Here is a 14761-nt window from a genome sequence, read left to right on the forward strand (position 1 = left end):
GGGCCTGACCCCCGGGCCGGGAGAAGCCGCAGCGGAGCGGGCGGGGCGCTGAGGGCGGACGGGCACACAATGGGGCAGGAAACCTGTGGGGTTCATTGCCTCAGCTCCTGGCGCGTTTCCCGCAGTCCGCCCTCCCTGGCATGAGCTCCGTCCTGAAGGGCTTCCAGGTGGGCAGGGCGGGCGAGACGAGGTGTCCGCCTGGTAATCCTTGCACTGAGTGGCACACGTACTGCAGGAGAAATGGGCAAGAAGACAATGGAGTGAAGGAGAAGACTGTAGCAGCGGGACTGCAGTAAGGTGTGTGTGAAGAGAGACTGGCAGTGTTCATAGTAGCTCTGTAAAAAGGTGTATGTATCACTACTACACGTTGTATGAAGGGTGAGATGAGTACCAGTATACTATCGAAAGGCTTTAAAATAGGGCATTACTTATTTTCTCTGTAATGAACACAAGCACTAAATGGACCCCAGGAAAGCAGTGTGGAAGAAGGCTTGTAGTCAGTTCTAGATGGACCAGAGAAATGAGCATCATTGCTTTTACGCTCACCTCTCAATTTCTCCAAAAGACCAGATTTGAAAGGAAAAAATGGAAGTAGTGTGAGGGTCACAGTGAGAATATGTTGTGGTAATGAGAATGAAGCTGAATTTGAGTGTAAAATGAAAAAGATAGTTACCCTGTGAGGACTTTTGAGAAATGATAGTTGGGTACTTACTGCATAAAGTGTACTGGTTTTGTTCTATTTCACAGCCTTTGTTCACATCAAATGAGGATTGAGGGGTATTAGCAGATAGAAAGTAAGATCCAGAATATTTTCTTTTTATAAGGCTTCTGCTGTTGAAAATTGATTGACCTATTTTCTGGTGCTGAATAAAGTGCACATCTATATTCTTTTCCTAATACAGGTTTACATTCCTTTTTTTATATAGTCATTTTCACTGTTTTCCATATTTTGTGGCTGTCTTTGTTTACCCTACAGATTTTTCCATCAAAAGAAGGCAAGGCAAGGAAAAGGAGTATGGAAGTTTTTTTTCTTTAGATAAAAATTGAAAGGTCTACCTCTGTTCACAGTTTGCATTTGAACATTGAAGATACCTCCTTTTTAAGTAGAAATAAGTATAGTGGGGAGTGGTTGCTGCACTTTGTTAATTGTGATTTTTTTCTCCAAGTCATTATTTCAGTTTGCCCAAATAATTGTTTCACAGAAGAGAGTATTCTTGAATGAGTAATAGTGACTTGTAACTTTCAAAAGTTAAGGAATTGGTCACAGAACTGTTGAATAGCAAAGGTTCTATTTTTCCCAAGGGCACCTTAACGTGAGATAAACATGACAGTTCTTAGCAAGTTTCAAGTATCATGCCTTACATTAAATAAAATAATGTTAAGGTTTGATTCTTTTGTTTAAAATAGACAGATGTTGGGAAGGAGACTTTTCCCAATTAAATATTTTTCCTATTGGAATCCAGAAGATTCAAAGATTCATATAGATGGGTAAAGCCAGTCTAGATTACTTAAGTAAGCCAGTGGTCTGTTTACTTTATGAGGCTCTTCCTAGAAATGGAAAAAAAAATCTGAATAAAATTAGATACACTGTTTTAAATAATTTCAGTGTCCTAAAATCATTGTCTAGGATTTGTGAATTCTGGAGCGTTGCTTTGAAAATGTCAAAATCCGGTTTTGAATTGGAAAATACATGTACATGGATTCTGGAAAAACTAGAATTTATATTTAAGATTTAATTTTAGATTTCCATCACTGTAAAGAAACTCTGAACACTGGCATTTTTCTTGATGAGGAAGAAAACCAGCGAGAAACAGAGGCTGGGAAGAAGCAGAAAAAGAAGTGACATCAGAGGGCAAAGAAATAGGAAGAACTTTTACAGTAGTTTTCTTATTTCATACTTATCGTCATAGCATGTCTCTATGCTTTGATTGAAGTATCAGGTCCAGCACTTCAGCAATGGCTAAGACAGGACACTTGGAGCATTTTTCCCTTTTCGTGTGATCCATGGACTGCACAACCTCTTCTGTGTATTGCAGCAGCAATTTTTCCTGTGGTCAAAAGCAACAGCTACCACTTTTCTAACCACAGCAGGCTACAAAAGAGCAATTTGTCTATTAGACAGAGTTGGCGGAAAGAAATTATTTCCTGGACTGGCTCAGACGAATGTGTTGAGCCCAGAAACATTTTGTGAACTGAATTTGACCCACAAAGAACCAGTTGGACCTCACTAACCAAAGCAGTTAATGTCTTTTGAGAACACATCTGTTCTGTCATTCTCTCTATAAAGGAAGAAATATGTGGCTTAGAAAGATTTCTTTTAAATAGTTTGGGTTAGTTCAAAAGTCCAAGCTTTCTTCTGTAGGAGTTGGGATCAGGTAACTCAGAAAGCATAGAAGATACGATGAACATTCAGTACAATGTTTTCAGAACAGTCTAGGAATTGCGGACTCCCTAACACAAAACCAGTTCCCCTGTATGATCTCTTGTACAAAAATTTGTCTAGTAATACCTTTTTATATTGAAACTACCTCCTAAAACTGTGTTTGATCTCTTACTCAGTTATGTTGGAAGTGACAGGAAAAAAATTTATTCCTGGCCATTCTCTCCATCCGTCTCTTCGTTATCATATAAATGTCTGCTCTGAAGAATCCCAGTCTAGTTGTTCTTTGAATGGAATATATTGCTCACTGCAGGTAATTGTTTCTCAGTCATTATGACTTGGTAGAACAGATAAAGGTTTGGGCAGGTAGGAGAACAGAAGACATGAGAGTTTATCTGTTGAGAGGATCAGAAACACATGTGGTATAATGAATTTTTGCGTTTTGTTCTGTTCCACCTCTACTAAATCCTATAATTTTGTTCTTTGCAGATGCCTCCTTGTTAATGCTTTTGTTAAACTGTTATGTCTCCAGAGTGACTGGATCCAAAGTGTGCATTATTTCACATTTACTAATACTGAAATTCACTTTGTTAATGGTTTTAAACTTTTCTATATTGTGACATTGTTTTTCATCTTTTTGTGGCTGCCTTTAGTACACTACATTGTCCTAAGTAAATTATCATCAGTAAGTTTTGTCATGTCATTCATCCCAGCTTTTGGTAGATGAAGTATAAATATGTGAAAAAATACAAAACCCCCAACATGGAACCCTGCAAGGTTCCACTGTCACCTAAATCCATTCAGAGCAATGAGCAGCCATTTTTAACAGCCTAGCTTTTAGCCAGTTTTCTGTAACAGGATTTCCCTTCTCATCTCACAGCAGCAGTTTCTGATCTCTGTCGATTGTGACTCCTTCAAAGAATTCCAATAGATTTGTGAGTCTAAATTTTCCCCTGTAGAGGAGGCTGGTTTTTAGTACATGTTATCTGTGTTTTGATTAGGGAAGGCAAGGTGAGGACAGTGGTAATTTTACTTGTTTCTGAGCAAAATATGATACAGCATCTCTGTTATTCATACCATCTCTAAGAGAAGCTCTGTCTTTAACAGAGACCCTTTTTATTTCTACAGTAGAATGTTAAATAAACAAAGTTCTTGCCATACTTACCATGCTGGAACATGTAGCCTTTCACATAACCTGTAGCTATCCTGGGAAGCACTCAGTGTTATTAAATCACTGTTCACTCAAAAGCCAGAGAAGAAAGCAGGCTTCATTTGTGTTCCTAATTTGTGGTGTTGAGCAGGCTGTTTGGGATTTTGCAAGCAATGAAATGGACATAAGGCACTGTCTCCCAAGAAGATCACTGGTTTAAAATGGTGAGTGAGTGAGCTTAGGTCATCATCCGCTATGAAGACATAGAACTTTCCAACTAACTGGTGATGGCAGGAGAAGATTTCTCATTGCTTTGACTGGGTGAGACTTAAGATCAATGGGAAATCAAAGTGAATCTCCATGGTAGGCTGAACTGATTAACAGATGTAAATCAAAAACCTTTTGTGTTTACAAACCCTCAGTAGTTTTCTCTGTCCTCCAGCACCACTTCATTTTCCAGTGGAATCAACAATGTGTTTCTCGTGCATTAGCTGATTGCATTCAAGTACTGAACTATCCTGGGAGTAAGTGTGTGGTGTTTGCACTAAACAGCATGCACTTTACCTGCTGTTTATTGCTGGCATCATGGAAATATATGTTTATGCAGCAGCACCTGAAGGAGCTGTACAGCCTTAAAAGCAATTTTTTTTCCTGCTGTGTTTCCACAGTTTACCTGATAGTAGAACCAAATAAAAAGACAACCCTAATGAATGCCTTCTGCCTCAGATTAACTGTGGTACAATTATTATCTGCATGCAGGTGTTAAGTCAAATTCCTTCCTAAGATCCTTCAAGGAAGTTGCTATGATTGAGGTTTGCTGTGACACAGAATGCATTCAGTTCACAGAATGAGTGTGAAGCCTAGTGTACTGGTAGTAGTAATTTTGGGTTTGGGTTTTTTTTCTTTTTTTGGGTATGGCTTTTTGGTTTGGGCTTTTTTTGTGGATTTTTGTTGTTCAGTTTTGGTTGGTTGGTTGGTTTTTGGATTTTTTTGTTTGGTTTGGGTTTTGTTGTTGGTTTTTTTTTCCCCTTAGAACCATGGATAACATAGAGATCAGACACTCTGCTGAAACTGTATCCTGACATTTCTATGTGTTCCACTGCAGAGTACTGTGTTGAAAACACCTTCTCATATGAAAATCAATCAGACCAGTTTCCAGATTTCGTTGTATAAAGACTGTCAGAGAGGGGAAGGGGAGAAAATATATGTAAGTTGTATTATGTTATGCACTTGTATGAGTTCCCTCTTAAGGTCTGGATTGTTTATTAGCTGCTACAGAGCACCTTTTTCAGTTAGTTTTCTGTTTGTGTTAATTCTGTTGGAGAAACCAGTAAACATTTCTTGCCAGATAGTGAGGTCATGAGGGTAATGCATATATCAATAAAGATTTGAAGATGTTTGCATAACTTGCAGACTTTTTAACTTGCTAATTTTTATCTGAAGGGATTAAAAGTATAGTTAATGTAGAGTGTACAGTGAACTAAGTTGTAGATAATTCTTTTTTCTAGATGGTGTGACAAAATTAAGATTTAGTGTTAAAAGGTGCTAGATTTTCTTCTGTTTCTTTAACTGCTGCTTAAAAAAAAATCAGTTTCTGATGGCAGTTATAGACCTTTAAATTAGGAAGTACTGAACATGCCATCCTTTTGCTGTGATGAGATATGTCTGTGCCAAATACACTCACTTGACACAGAGTCAAGTACTTTTCCAAGGAAAATGGCCCAGGAATTCAAGGCATGTATTCACTGTTGCATACATGTCAAGAGCCAAACAGATGAAAGGGCTGAGAAGTGAAGGGGAAAGAGGACTTCAAATGCGTTTGTCCAGCAGGAAAAAGTGATGACTTGTATTGTAGGACACTAGTTTCATGCCTTTGGCTCAGTTAAATAATGCTTTGAACCATTTAACTGTTTGCTGGTTCTGTCTTGGACTTTTTTTTTTCCTTCTGTTCTTGTTTTTGCCTTGGTTTACCCAGTTCTCTGCTTGCTTTGGTTAATTTTGTCCCTGCTTTACTGTAAGATATACGATTACTTATTATCTGAAACTTTGAGTCAAAATTGAAACAATATGGAGACAGATTTAAAATGCAAGCAAGAATTAATTTCTAAATAATACAAATATTTTAGCCCGTTAAATTTTTCTTAAAATCCATCCTGAGAACCTAGACCAACTATAGCGTACATTATATTAGATGCTATTGAATGCCCATTGTGGTTTGTTTTTAAAGTACTTTTTAACTTCTTAATTTAAATTTTAAAAAAATATTCCATTTCATGTGAGGCTTGACTGTTAAAAAGCTTTGTTTAAACCATCCCTGTCTGCTGTCAGTTATATATGTTTGGTAGCACTTCAGTCTGACTTTCAGGGAAATGCCAACATGTGGCATATTATTCAAGTACTAAATAATTTGTCCTGAGGCAAAGTGTCATCTTTTCTATTGCTTTAATAAGGCATGTCTAGTGTTTTATTGTTTTGGGGGTTTTTTTGGTGAGGCCGCTAGGTGGAGTGAAAACATTGAGCCCCCGTGGATGTTGATTGCCTGTAGGGGAGAATACAATCTTCACATGCACGGTGCTGGTTTCCAGCAAGCAGTACTGGCTCTCCTGCAGCCTGTTAAGACATGGAAGTGTTATTTAAGATACGCTGTTTAAAAGGACAAAAAGACCAAAATGATGTTCTTAATTTTAAACTGGCAACATATTTCATACCGTAAGTTACTAACTGAAAGAGGTGTTCATTGTGTTAGTAAGAGCAGCTATCCTGAAGGTATGTCCCCTGAAGGTATGGCTCTCTTTCTCTCTCTTTCTCTCTCTCTTTCTCTCTCTCTTTCTCTCTCTCTCTTTCTCTCTCTCTCTTTCTCTCTCTCTCTTTCTCTCTCTCTCTTTCTCTCTCTCTCTCTCTCTCTTTCTCTCTCTCTCTCTTTCTCTCTCTCTCTTTCTCTCTTTCTCTCTTTCTCTCTTTCTCTCTTTCTCTCTTTCTCTCTTTCTCTCTTTCTCTCTTTCTCTCTTCTTCTCTCTCTTTCTCTCTTTCTCTCTTTCTCTCTTTCTCTCTTTCTCTCTCTCTCTCTTTCTCTCTCCTTTCTCTCTTTCTCTCTTTCTCTCTTTCTCTCTTTCTCTCTTTCTCTCTTTCTCTCTTTCTCTCTCTCTCTCCTCTCTCTCTCTTTCTCTCTTCTCTCTCTTTCTCTCTTTCTCTTTTTCTCTCTTTCTCTCTTTCTCTCTTCTCTCTTCTCTCTTTCTCTCTCTTTCTCTCTCTTTCTCTCTCTTTCTCTCTCGTCTCTCTCTTTCTCTCTCTCTTCCTCTCTCTTTCTCTCTTTCTCTCTCTTTCTCTCTCTTTCTCTCTCTTTCTCTCTCTTTCTCTCTCTTTCTCTCTCTTTCTCTCTCTCTTTCTCTCTCTTTCTCTCTCTTTCTCTCTCTTTCTCTCTCTTTCTATCTCTCTTTCTCTCTCTTTCTCTCTCTTTCTCTCTCTTTCTCTCGCTTTCTCTCTCTTTCTCGCTCTCTTTCTCTCTCTTTCTCTCTCTTTCTCTCTCTTTCTCTCTCTTTCTCTCTCTTCTCTCTCTTTCTCTCTCTTTCTCTCTCTTCTCTCTCTCTCTCTCTCTCTTTCTCTCTCTCTTTTCTCTCTCTCTTTCTCTCTCTCTTTCTCTCTCTCTTTCTCTCTCTCTTTCTCTCTCTCTTTCTCTCTCTCTTTCTCTCTCTCTTTCTCTCTCTCTTTCTCTCTCTCTTTCTCTCTCTCTTTCTCTCTCTCTTTCTCTCTCTCTCTCTCTCTCTCTCTCTCTCTCTCTTCACAGATCATGGCTTTTGTGTTTTATTTTAGTAGTGTTAATGGAACATGCCAAAAAAAGCTTGCTTGGCATATTTCAGTCACGGAAAATGTTTATAAGCAGAACCAGACTTACATAAATGTTTAATATATTTAAGATTCTGCACAAGTTAAAAATCATGTCTGTAAATTCAATTGGGTTGTTTGTATTGCTTCAATAGAGTATTTTAAAGGTTCTTCCCCTTTCTAAAATCAAATCAAATTTATGTTTTCCAGAGGCATCAAGTAATCAAATTGTAGATTTGTTGGTAAAAGAAATTACCTGACATTGTGCAGATTGCAGTCAGTAACTTAGAGGCTTTGCTTTGTTCTTTAAAAACCTCTTTTAGAAGTAGCTACTAAGTTTTTCAGTGTTATTCAACTTACTCTGCTTTTGTAAAAAATACCATTCTTACTGCTTTTGGGATTGGTAGATTAATACCAAAATTTGTGAAAACAGCTGCCTCTGTTATACTCTTTGTTTTAGCTGAAAGTCCAAACCAAACTTTGTGTGCCTTTCTTCCCAATGTTCTCATAAATGGATGAAGCAGTGCACAAATGCATAATATATATATGCAAATACATAATATATAGTCTGCCCTGTATGCCTTTCCAGTGACATTATTAGATGTTGTAGTATTCACCTCAGAAAAAGGCCAGTGCGAGTTGCAGAGGCCAGTTACATATTTATTATAAAAATGCAATATAAATAAAGGTGCATTAATTTTGAAGGACCTCAGAGGAGCATAGGGACTGGAAGGGCATTTGGGATGATCTAGTCTCATACTATCTTAGGTAACCAAGTAACATTATGCATTTTATTAATTGGTCAAGCACCATGTTATAAATAGAGATGTTTTCACTTGCTGGTGCTTATTTGGCATCTGTTTCAGAATCTCACTGCCCTGATGGTTACAAATGTCTTGCAATTCCGGTTTACATGTATTCCTGACCAATTTATTCTAATTTGTTCTTATGTCAGTATTGCCTTTTAGCATCAACAGCTCTTTAAACTTCTGGACATTTACATCTGTCATGGTTTGAGATACCCCAAAATCCAATTCCCTAGCTCCATCCCCCCTCCCACATTTCAACCTAATGTGGGATGATTCTTTCCAGACAAAACACACCAGACTCAAAGTGGGGGGAAAGGGAATATATTACAATGACTGTACAAATAAATACTACAATACATTATATACAACTTTAGCTATCTCTACCATGACATAAGTATTTACAATGGATCAGATCTGATCTCCCCTCCAAATAAAAGTCCAGGAGGGAAGAAGGACAGATCCCTTCTTCAGAGCAGCAATGTCTCTAAGGCAGCAGGCTCTCTCTCTCTTCTTTTCTTGCAGCAGCTCATAGCTGGATCTCTGTCAGCACTCACGAGGGGGTATCCCCCTCGGCCCCTTGATGCAGGCAAAGGGGTCTTCCGTGGGCTACGTCACCCCAGACAAAGGTCGTTCCACCACGGTCATATCACGAAGTACAGGGGGTCTTCGTGACAGTCTGGTATCTTCAGGGAATTCAGATTCCTTGCAGAGCCTCTGTACCCTGCTTGAAGATGGCTGTGAGCTTCTTTGTAGCTTGCAGCAAGGGAGGGCCTCAAGGTCAACCTCCACACACCGTCCTGGCTGAGCTCTCAGGACGACTGAGCTGCTTAGCTCCTATACTCCATCTAGGACTTCTAATCAGTAAGGGTCCACCACCCCGACTTAAAGAGGGGTCTCAAAGGAGTCTGGGGTCTTTTGGTTCAGTTCTTACCCCAACTCTCTCTGTAGAGCTAGTTCTGCTCTCATCTGCTGCTGTTGGCTCTCTCTTGGCTCTCTGTCTCCTTCCAGGAGTCCTCTCTGCAGTGCATACCGTTTGCTGTTTAGTTCAGTTCTTATCTGTCCTGGCTCTCTGCCACCTTCTCTGGCCAGTGTTGCTTCTGCCACCGCTGTTGTTGCTCTGTCTCCGCTGCCCACGGTGGAGAAAACATCTCCCGGCATAACTACAGGCACCTAGCCCAGCTTTATGCTGTTCCAGGTCCCTGCAGCTCCCCCAGCCTGGGGCTGGGGGGCCCCAAAGGCCCCAAGGGGCTCCAGGCCCCTTTCCTCATGACAGTCAGAACATGGCTACTTCTTCAACAACCCGAAACTACAACTCTTCTCTTCCGTTTGGTTGTGATATGTTTATATTTTGTAGAAGCACTCATTGGACAAAACTTCAAGAGTTACCACCCCCTGGGGGTTACCACTTTCAACTGCAGGGGGAAAACTTGGTTTAAACTACTACAAGATCGTGTATGCTTAATGAGAGCAATCATCAGGAGACTCTTTTTGCTAGACTAAGTTCATACATTTCATATGTGCTTCTAGCACTAGTGCAGGCTTAAGTGGCTACTGACACTTTTTAGCTTTCATTTAGCCCAACACAGTTGTTTTGAAGTCATACATCAAATAGGTGATGGTACTGATTAGCTCAAAAAAAGCTGTCCCCCCTGAATTTTTTTGGTCCGCTCTATTTTCACCTGTATGCTGTCTTGAATCTTTTCAACGTATGACCCTAACAACAGTTATGCTGCTGCCATTGACATAGTGGTGTACAAAGACACAAATGAGCAACAGAGAGTGGAACACTGACAGAAGAATGTCTTAAGGAAATACTGTTGCTGGACATGAACCTTATCCTTAACCTAGACTTGTTTACATCTATCTAGTGCTCTACACTGCACCACAGAAAATTGAGCATGATAGCTGAAACAGTTTGAACTTGACAGTTCAGGCATTAGCAGCAGTCAATGCAAGGCACACATCCTTCCATCTAATTTAAACTGAATCAACTTCTGATTGCTCAGTCTAAGCAGTAGTTGACTCTTCCCTAATGTTACTGCTGTTTACCAAAAGCAAGCCTAAAATAATAATTCCGTCCTCTTCGTTCAGTATTTGAAGAAAACCATCTGGTTCCTACCATTATTAATAGAATTTATTTTCCAGTTTATATCTGGGAAGTTAAAGATTCCCTCAGTGATACAATTTAGTATTTTCTCTCTAATAACATGACAAATGTAACTGCAGAGCGTTTTTGAACATCCTACTACTATAGTTATATTCTTCTTTCTTGTTTCTTTGTAGTCTATTTATAGAATTTAATATTGGCATTGTTTATTTGTTTCTTTCTTGAACAAATAAGGTAAAGTTAGTAAATTATCAATTTTATTGCAGTATGGTACATGAAGTTTTGGGAATTTATTTCTTTATAGTTTTATATGGATAAATAATTCAAAATACTAATCCGTGAAAGAAATGGCCAAAATTTCACCTGTGCATATATATATACTTGCACGCTGTTTGCATTAATCTGATGTCAGTTAATTTGGTCTTTAGTACAAGGACATCTGATTGACTGGTAGCCAGTACCAACATGTGTGTAAAAGGTTATTTGAAGCATGACATGTAGTGACTGGTGTTATATGAGATGTTGTGTTACAGTTTTTGAAGGCTCATTTGGCCAGTTAGAAAAACTTGGGTCTTTCTGAGTTTGTACTGCCTATTATTATTAAAAATAATATACATAAATGACTGCTTCATCCTATCAGCAGGAGACAAGGTATTGGCATTTCAAAACTGGGCTGGTCTGTGTTTTCTTGTTTCCAACAGGCAGACAACAACTTGTTGGGATTTATGGTGATAATTTATACAGCTGTCAAATTTATATGTGTATGTCTCAATGCAACTAGACAATATACTAAAAAAATCAATTTTAAGTCAAATTTTAAAATAGTGCTGTGCAGTAATTAGGGACCCTGCATTCAAGTTTATGAACTCAGTCCAACTTTAATTATTAATGAATCTAGTTGGACAGGCTGCAGTGAATGCAATCTGTTGGTCCTGTACCTGTTATAGTGTTTGGTTTTGATAATATGTAATTGGTCAGTGACAACAGGGCTCTATTTTCTACACATCTAGGTGAAGATACTGAATGACAGAAAGCCGTAGGTTCCCTTTAAAAAAGAGCATCTGTTTAATGTCTTGCACTTTAGCATACTTTTGTGTTGTTCAGGCTGTTGTTTTCCTTTAACTCTTTTATTTTGACCTTAATTCAGAATACAGTGTATTTTTCCTGATGTTCTTTGGGGTGGGTGGTGTGGGATAGAATTCAGAGCCTTGAACTATTTTTGAGGAGGTTCCCCTTCAGCTTCCAAGAGGCTGTACTAGGGCTGTGCTAGCAATGTGTGAAAAACAAGACAGAGGGCAGTCCAGTCGGAATCTGTTTGTGACTTAATGAAGTAGTGTTCTTTAATGGATTTGTAGATTTAAGATAGAGTTCAGTGGGTTTTGGAGATGGGAAACTAATGCATTCTGAGCATGCTAATACTTAACCTTTTGCTTTCATGAGAACAGCTTCATTTATTGTAGACTTCTGAGATTCCAAGTGTCAGTAGTCCAGTAGAGAAGCTACTAAGGCATTAATGCCAGAAGTCAGTTGGTATCAGAGAGAAAGAACAGAGGTGGAACAAATGTTCTGTGTTCAGACTTCACTTTCTAAGTGAAATCATCAGTATTTCTGGACACTGATGTTTCTTTCTCCCAGGAGAAGGGAAGAGTAAACAACTTGCCTACATTGCTATGGAAGGATTTGAAGAATAAGGAAAATAAAATTTCAACTTAAAGTGTAGATAGAAATGTTGTCTTTTGGTTTTGCCTTGCATAAAAATAATTTTGGCTAAGCTATTTCTACGGAAATTCCCTTTTTTAACAAAACGTCTTCCCTTCAAACAGAAGCCATGTGTGCAGCCCTTTTTAGTTTGTTGGCATTTCAGTCTTCTGCTTTGTTATTCCTTCAGTCAAAAATTGCCTATCCTTCTTGCTCTCTGCACTGTATGCCAGAACGTGTTCATTCATTTATGGACATACCAGTCAGATTTTACAATAAAATCAATACAGATACAGTGGCTAGCATTAAGAGAAAAAGTTACTTAATGTAAAAACAGTGCTAATTAAGCATCCCTTTTTGTAGGAAGCTCTCTGTGTGTTTCTTTAGTTATGGCTGAAAATTTTAAGTTGTCAATATTACATAACAACATAAGATTTTTTTTTTAATTATGTGGCTGAAATAGGAAGACAGTAAGTCTCTGACAGGCAGAGATTCTCATGTGATGCTCTTGTGATCTTCCTGTGATAGTAAACACTGCAGCAAGTTTTACACCTTGAATGCAGGCTGTCTTTTAATTATCATCAAATTATTCCTCAGCAACTACTTCATATATAACTGAGCTACTGATGTAGTCACTGGGTGGACACCTTGTTGGCTCTGTGGGTTTCTACTAGCCCCGCTTCAGTCAGTTGCCTGATTCTATATCCTTCTCCTTTGTACAACCAAGTTGAGTGTTGGTTTGTTGCAGTGGAAAGGTAGAAGCTTGTATTTCTGAAGCCAGTTTCTTCTTAACCTGTTTGGATTCGTTGCTGCAAGTCACTTTTTTAATACTGTCAAAGCCATTGATTGCCTAGCGCACTAAGATCAGTTGCATATGTAAATCTTTCTCCTAGCTAAAGCTGAAATACAGTTGATTTATATAATCAGGTTTAATAGTACATAAATTCCATTAAGCAGTAAACATATATGCCTCTTCTGGCAAAAGAGTGAAACCGTCTATTTAAAATCCACAACAATTAAAGGAATACATTTGCAAGTGAGTAACAACTAGAAGTTTTCCTTCCACGTTGATTATGTTGCAGACATCCTGTATAAATGTAAAATTATTTGCCATAATGAACATGATCAGGTGATATGTTTTATGTCTTATGTTGTGCATCTTTGCAGTCTTCTTGTTCATCATCTGCAAATCAATATGTGGGTTTTATTCCTTACTTCAAAAATACAAGTACTATCTGTGAAGTTTCAGTAACGGCAATTCTCTTTTTCTTAGAAGTACTACTACTAGTAGCTTAATCTGTATGGTTTGGTCAATAGCAAAGGTTTTATCCCTGTTTGCACTTAGTCATACCCTAAATGGAAAAGATAGAAGGCAGATTTATTTAAAATTAGACTTAATTCATAAAAGTAACATCTTGCTGGACAAGCTATGGCTCTAAAAAGGACTTTGTTCTTGCTTCTAAAAATATGCTGATGCTGGGTTTTTTAATGTTTACTGTACATTATCTCTTGAACTAGAACCTTGCTATGCAAAGATCAATTTTATACTTCTAGGTCCATTGGGCCACTGCTTGTGTCGAGGATGACATTAGGAACAGAAATTACTAGCCAGCTTAAGGCTTCTTCATACATAGCATCAGGCCGAAACCTTTTGAGATGGGACCTGTCACCAGAGGAAATTAGAGCAAGAACAGAAGAACTTATCAGGAAGACAAAGCATGTCTATGACAGAGTCGGGATGCTTGATATTGAAGAAGTAACACATGAAAATACTGTACGGACTTTGGCAGACATAGAAGTGGAATATGCAGGTTAGTGTATATTTTTTGTGATTCTTTCTATAGGGCATTCCATCTGTGCATATAGAAACAGTGAGAAAAAAATAGTAATTGCTTACAATTTTGATCCCTACTGTTATTGTGTAGAATGTGTAGAGGCCTGATCATAATGATCTTTCAGGACCTCTCAGCAATATGTAACATGATCAGCTACAAAGTTCTACTCCTTTATTCTAGAGATAAAAACAAGGATTGACTAAACTGTGCTGTTGATGTCTGACACATGCAGAGAACTGCATTGGTCCCCTGATTTCTTTTCCAACTCTGTGCAGGGGACAGTGTGCAGTGTCTTTGGTATGTGTAATACATTAAACCTGGTAAGCAGTGCTTTTTTTCAGACACTGCAGAATCTGAGACAGGTGAGTCAAATGAAGCAATGGAAAGGTTGGTAAACCGCTAGTGGAGAAAATGTGATGGTTGAGAATGAAGGAATTTTTGAATGCATTATTGAAAGAAGACTGCTTTACTTGCTTACCTTTGTATTATGGCTTGCGAGGCCTTGTAGGATCCGGGGAGAGGTTCATCATACACTCACATCTAGATTGTTCTGACTGAGTTATCCAGACATGTGAGTGTATGGATGGAGTTTGATGGTCAAAACAGTTTATAGAGGTAATTTGTTAATAATTGTCAGTCAGAGGAGTGGGAAAAATATGAACCCTGTCTTGAGTGGCTTTGTTTTGAAAAACCTGTCAGATGGTGGCTGCATTACTTACAAAGCACTCAGTGTAATAAATGTCAAGTTCTTTTAAATACTCTAAAAAATCTGCAGTAGCCACAGAAGTGCTGAAAATAGCAACCTTGGCTTGGAGGAAAAGCTTTGACTAGCAAACAAGATCAGCCTGCAGCTCAAATTATGGTACTGTAATATTAGTCTGGCTTTCACATTACTTAAAATTGCAGTTTAGGCACATACAGTGAACTGGCTGGAATTTATGCTGGCAGAAAGACTGAGTA

General features: G+C 38.4%; 1 protein-coding gene across 6 annotated transcripts in view; it reads left to right on the forward strand.

Annotated features, from left to right (window-relative positions):
* Positions 1-14761, forward strand: part of NLN (neurolysin) — a 56125-nt gene that overhangs the window by 480 nt on the left and 40884 nt on the right. For 5 of the 6 annotated variants that reach the window (XM_032675489.1, XM_032675488.1, XM_032675484.1 and 2 more), the window contains exon 2: positions 13521-13777. In XM_032675489.1, coding sequence (XP_032531380.1) covers positions 13521-13777 — 257 coding nt within the window. Of the gene's footprint in view, positions 1-125; positions 298-13520; positions 13778-14761 lie in introns of those variants that run through there. The other variant, XM_032675487.1, reaches the window with a different exon arrangement.

The sequence above is a fragment of the Chiroxiphia lanceolata genome, chromosome Z (assembly GCF_009829145.1).
Source record: "Chiroxiphia lanceolata isolate bChiLan1 chromosome Z, bChiLan1.pri, whole genome shotgun sequence".
Taxonomy (NCBI): Eukaryota; Metazoa; Chordata; class Aves; order Passeriformes; family Pipridae; genus Chiroxiphia; species Chiroxiphia lanceolata.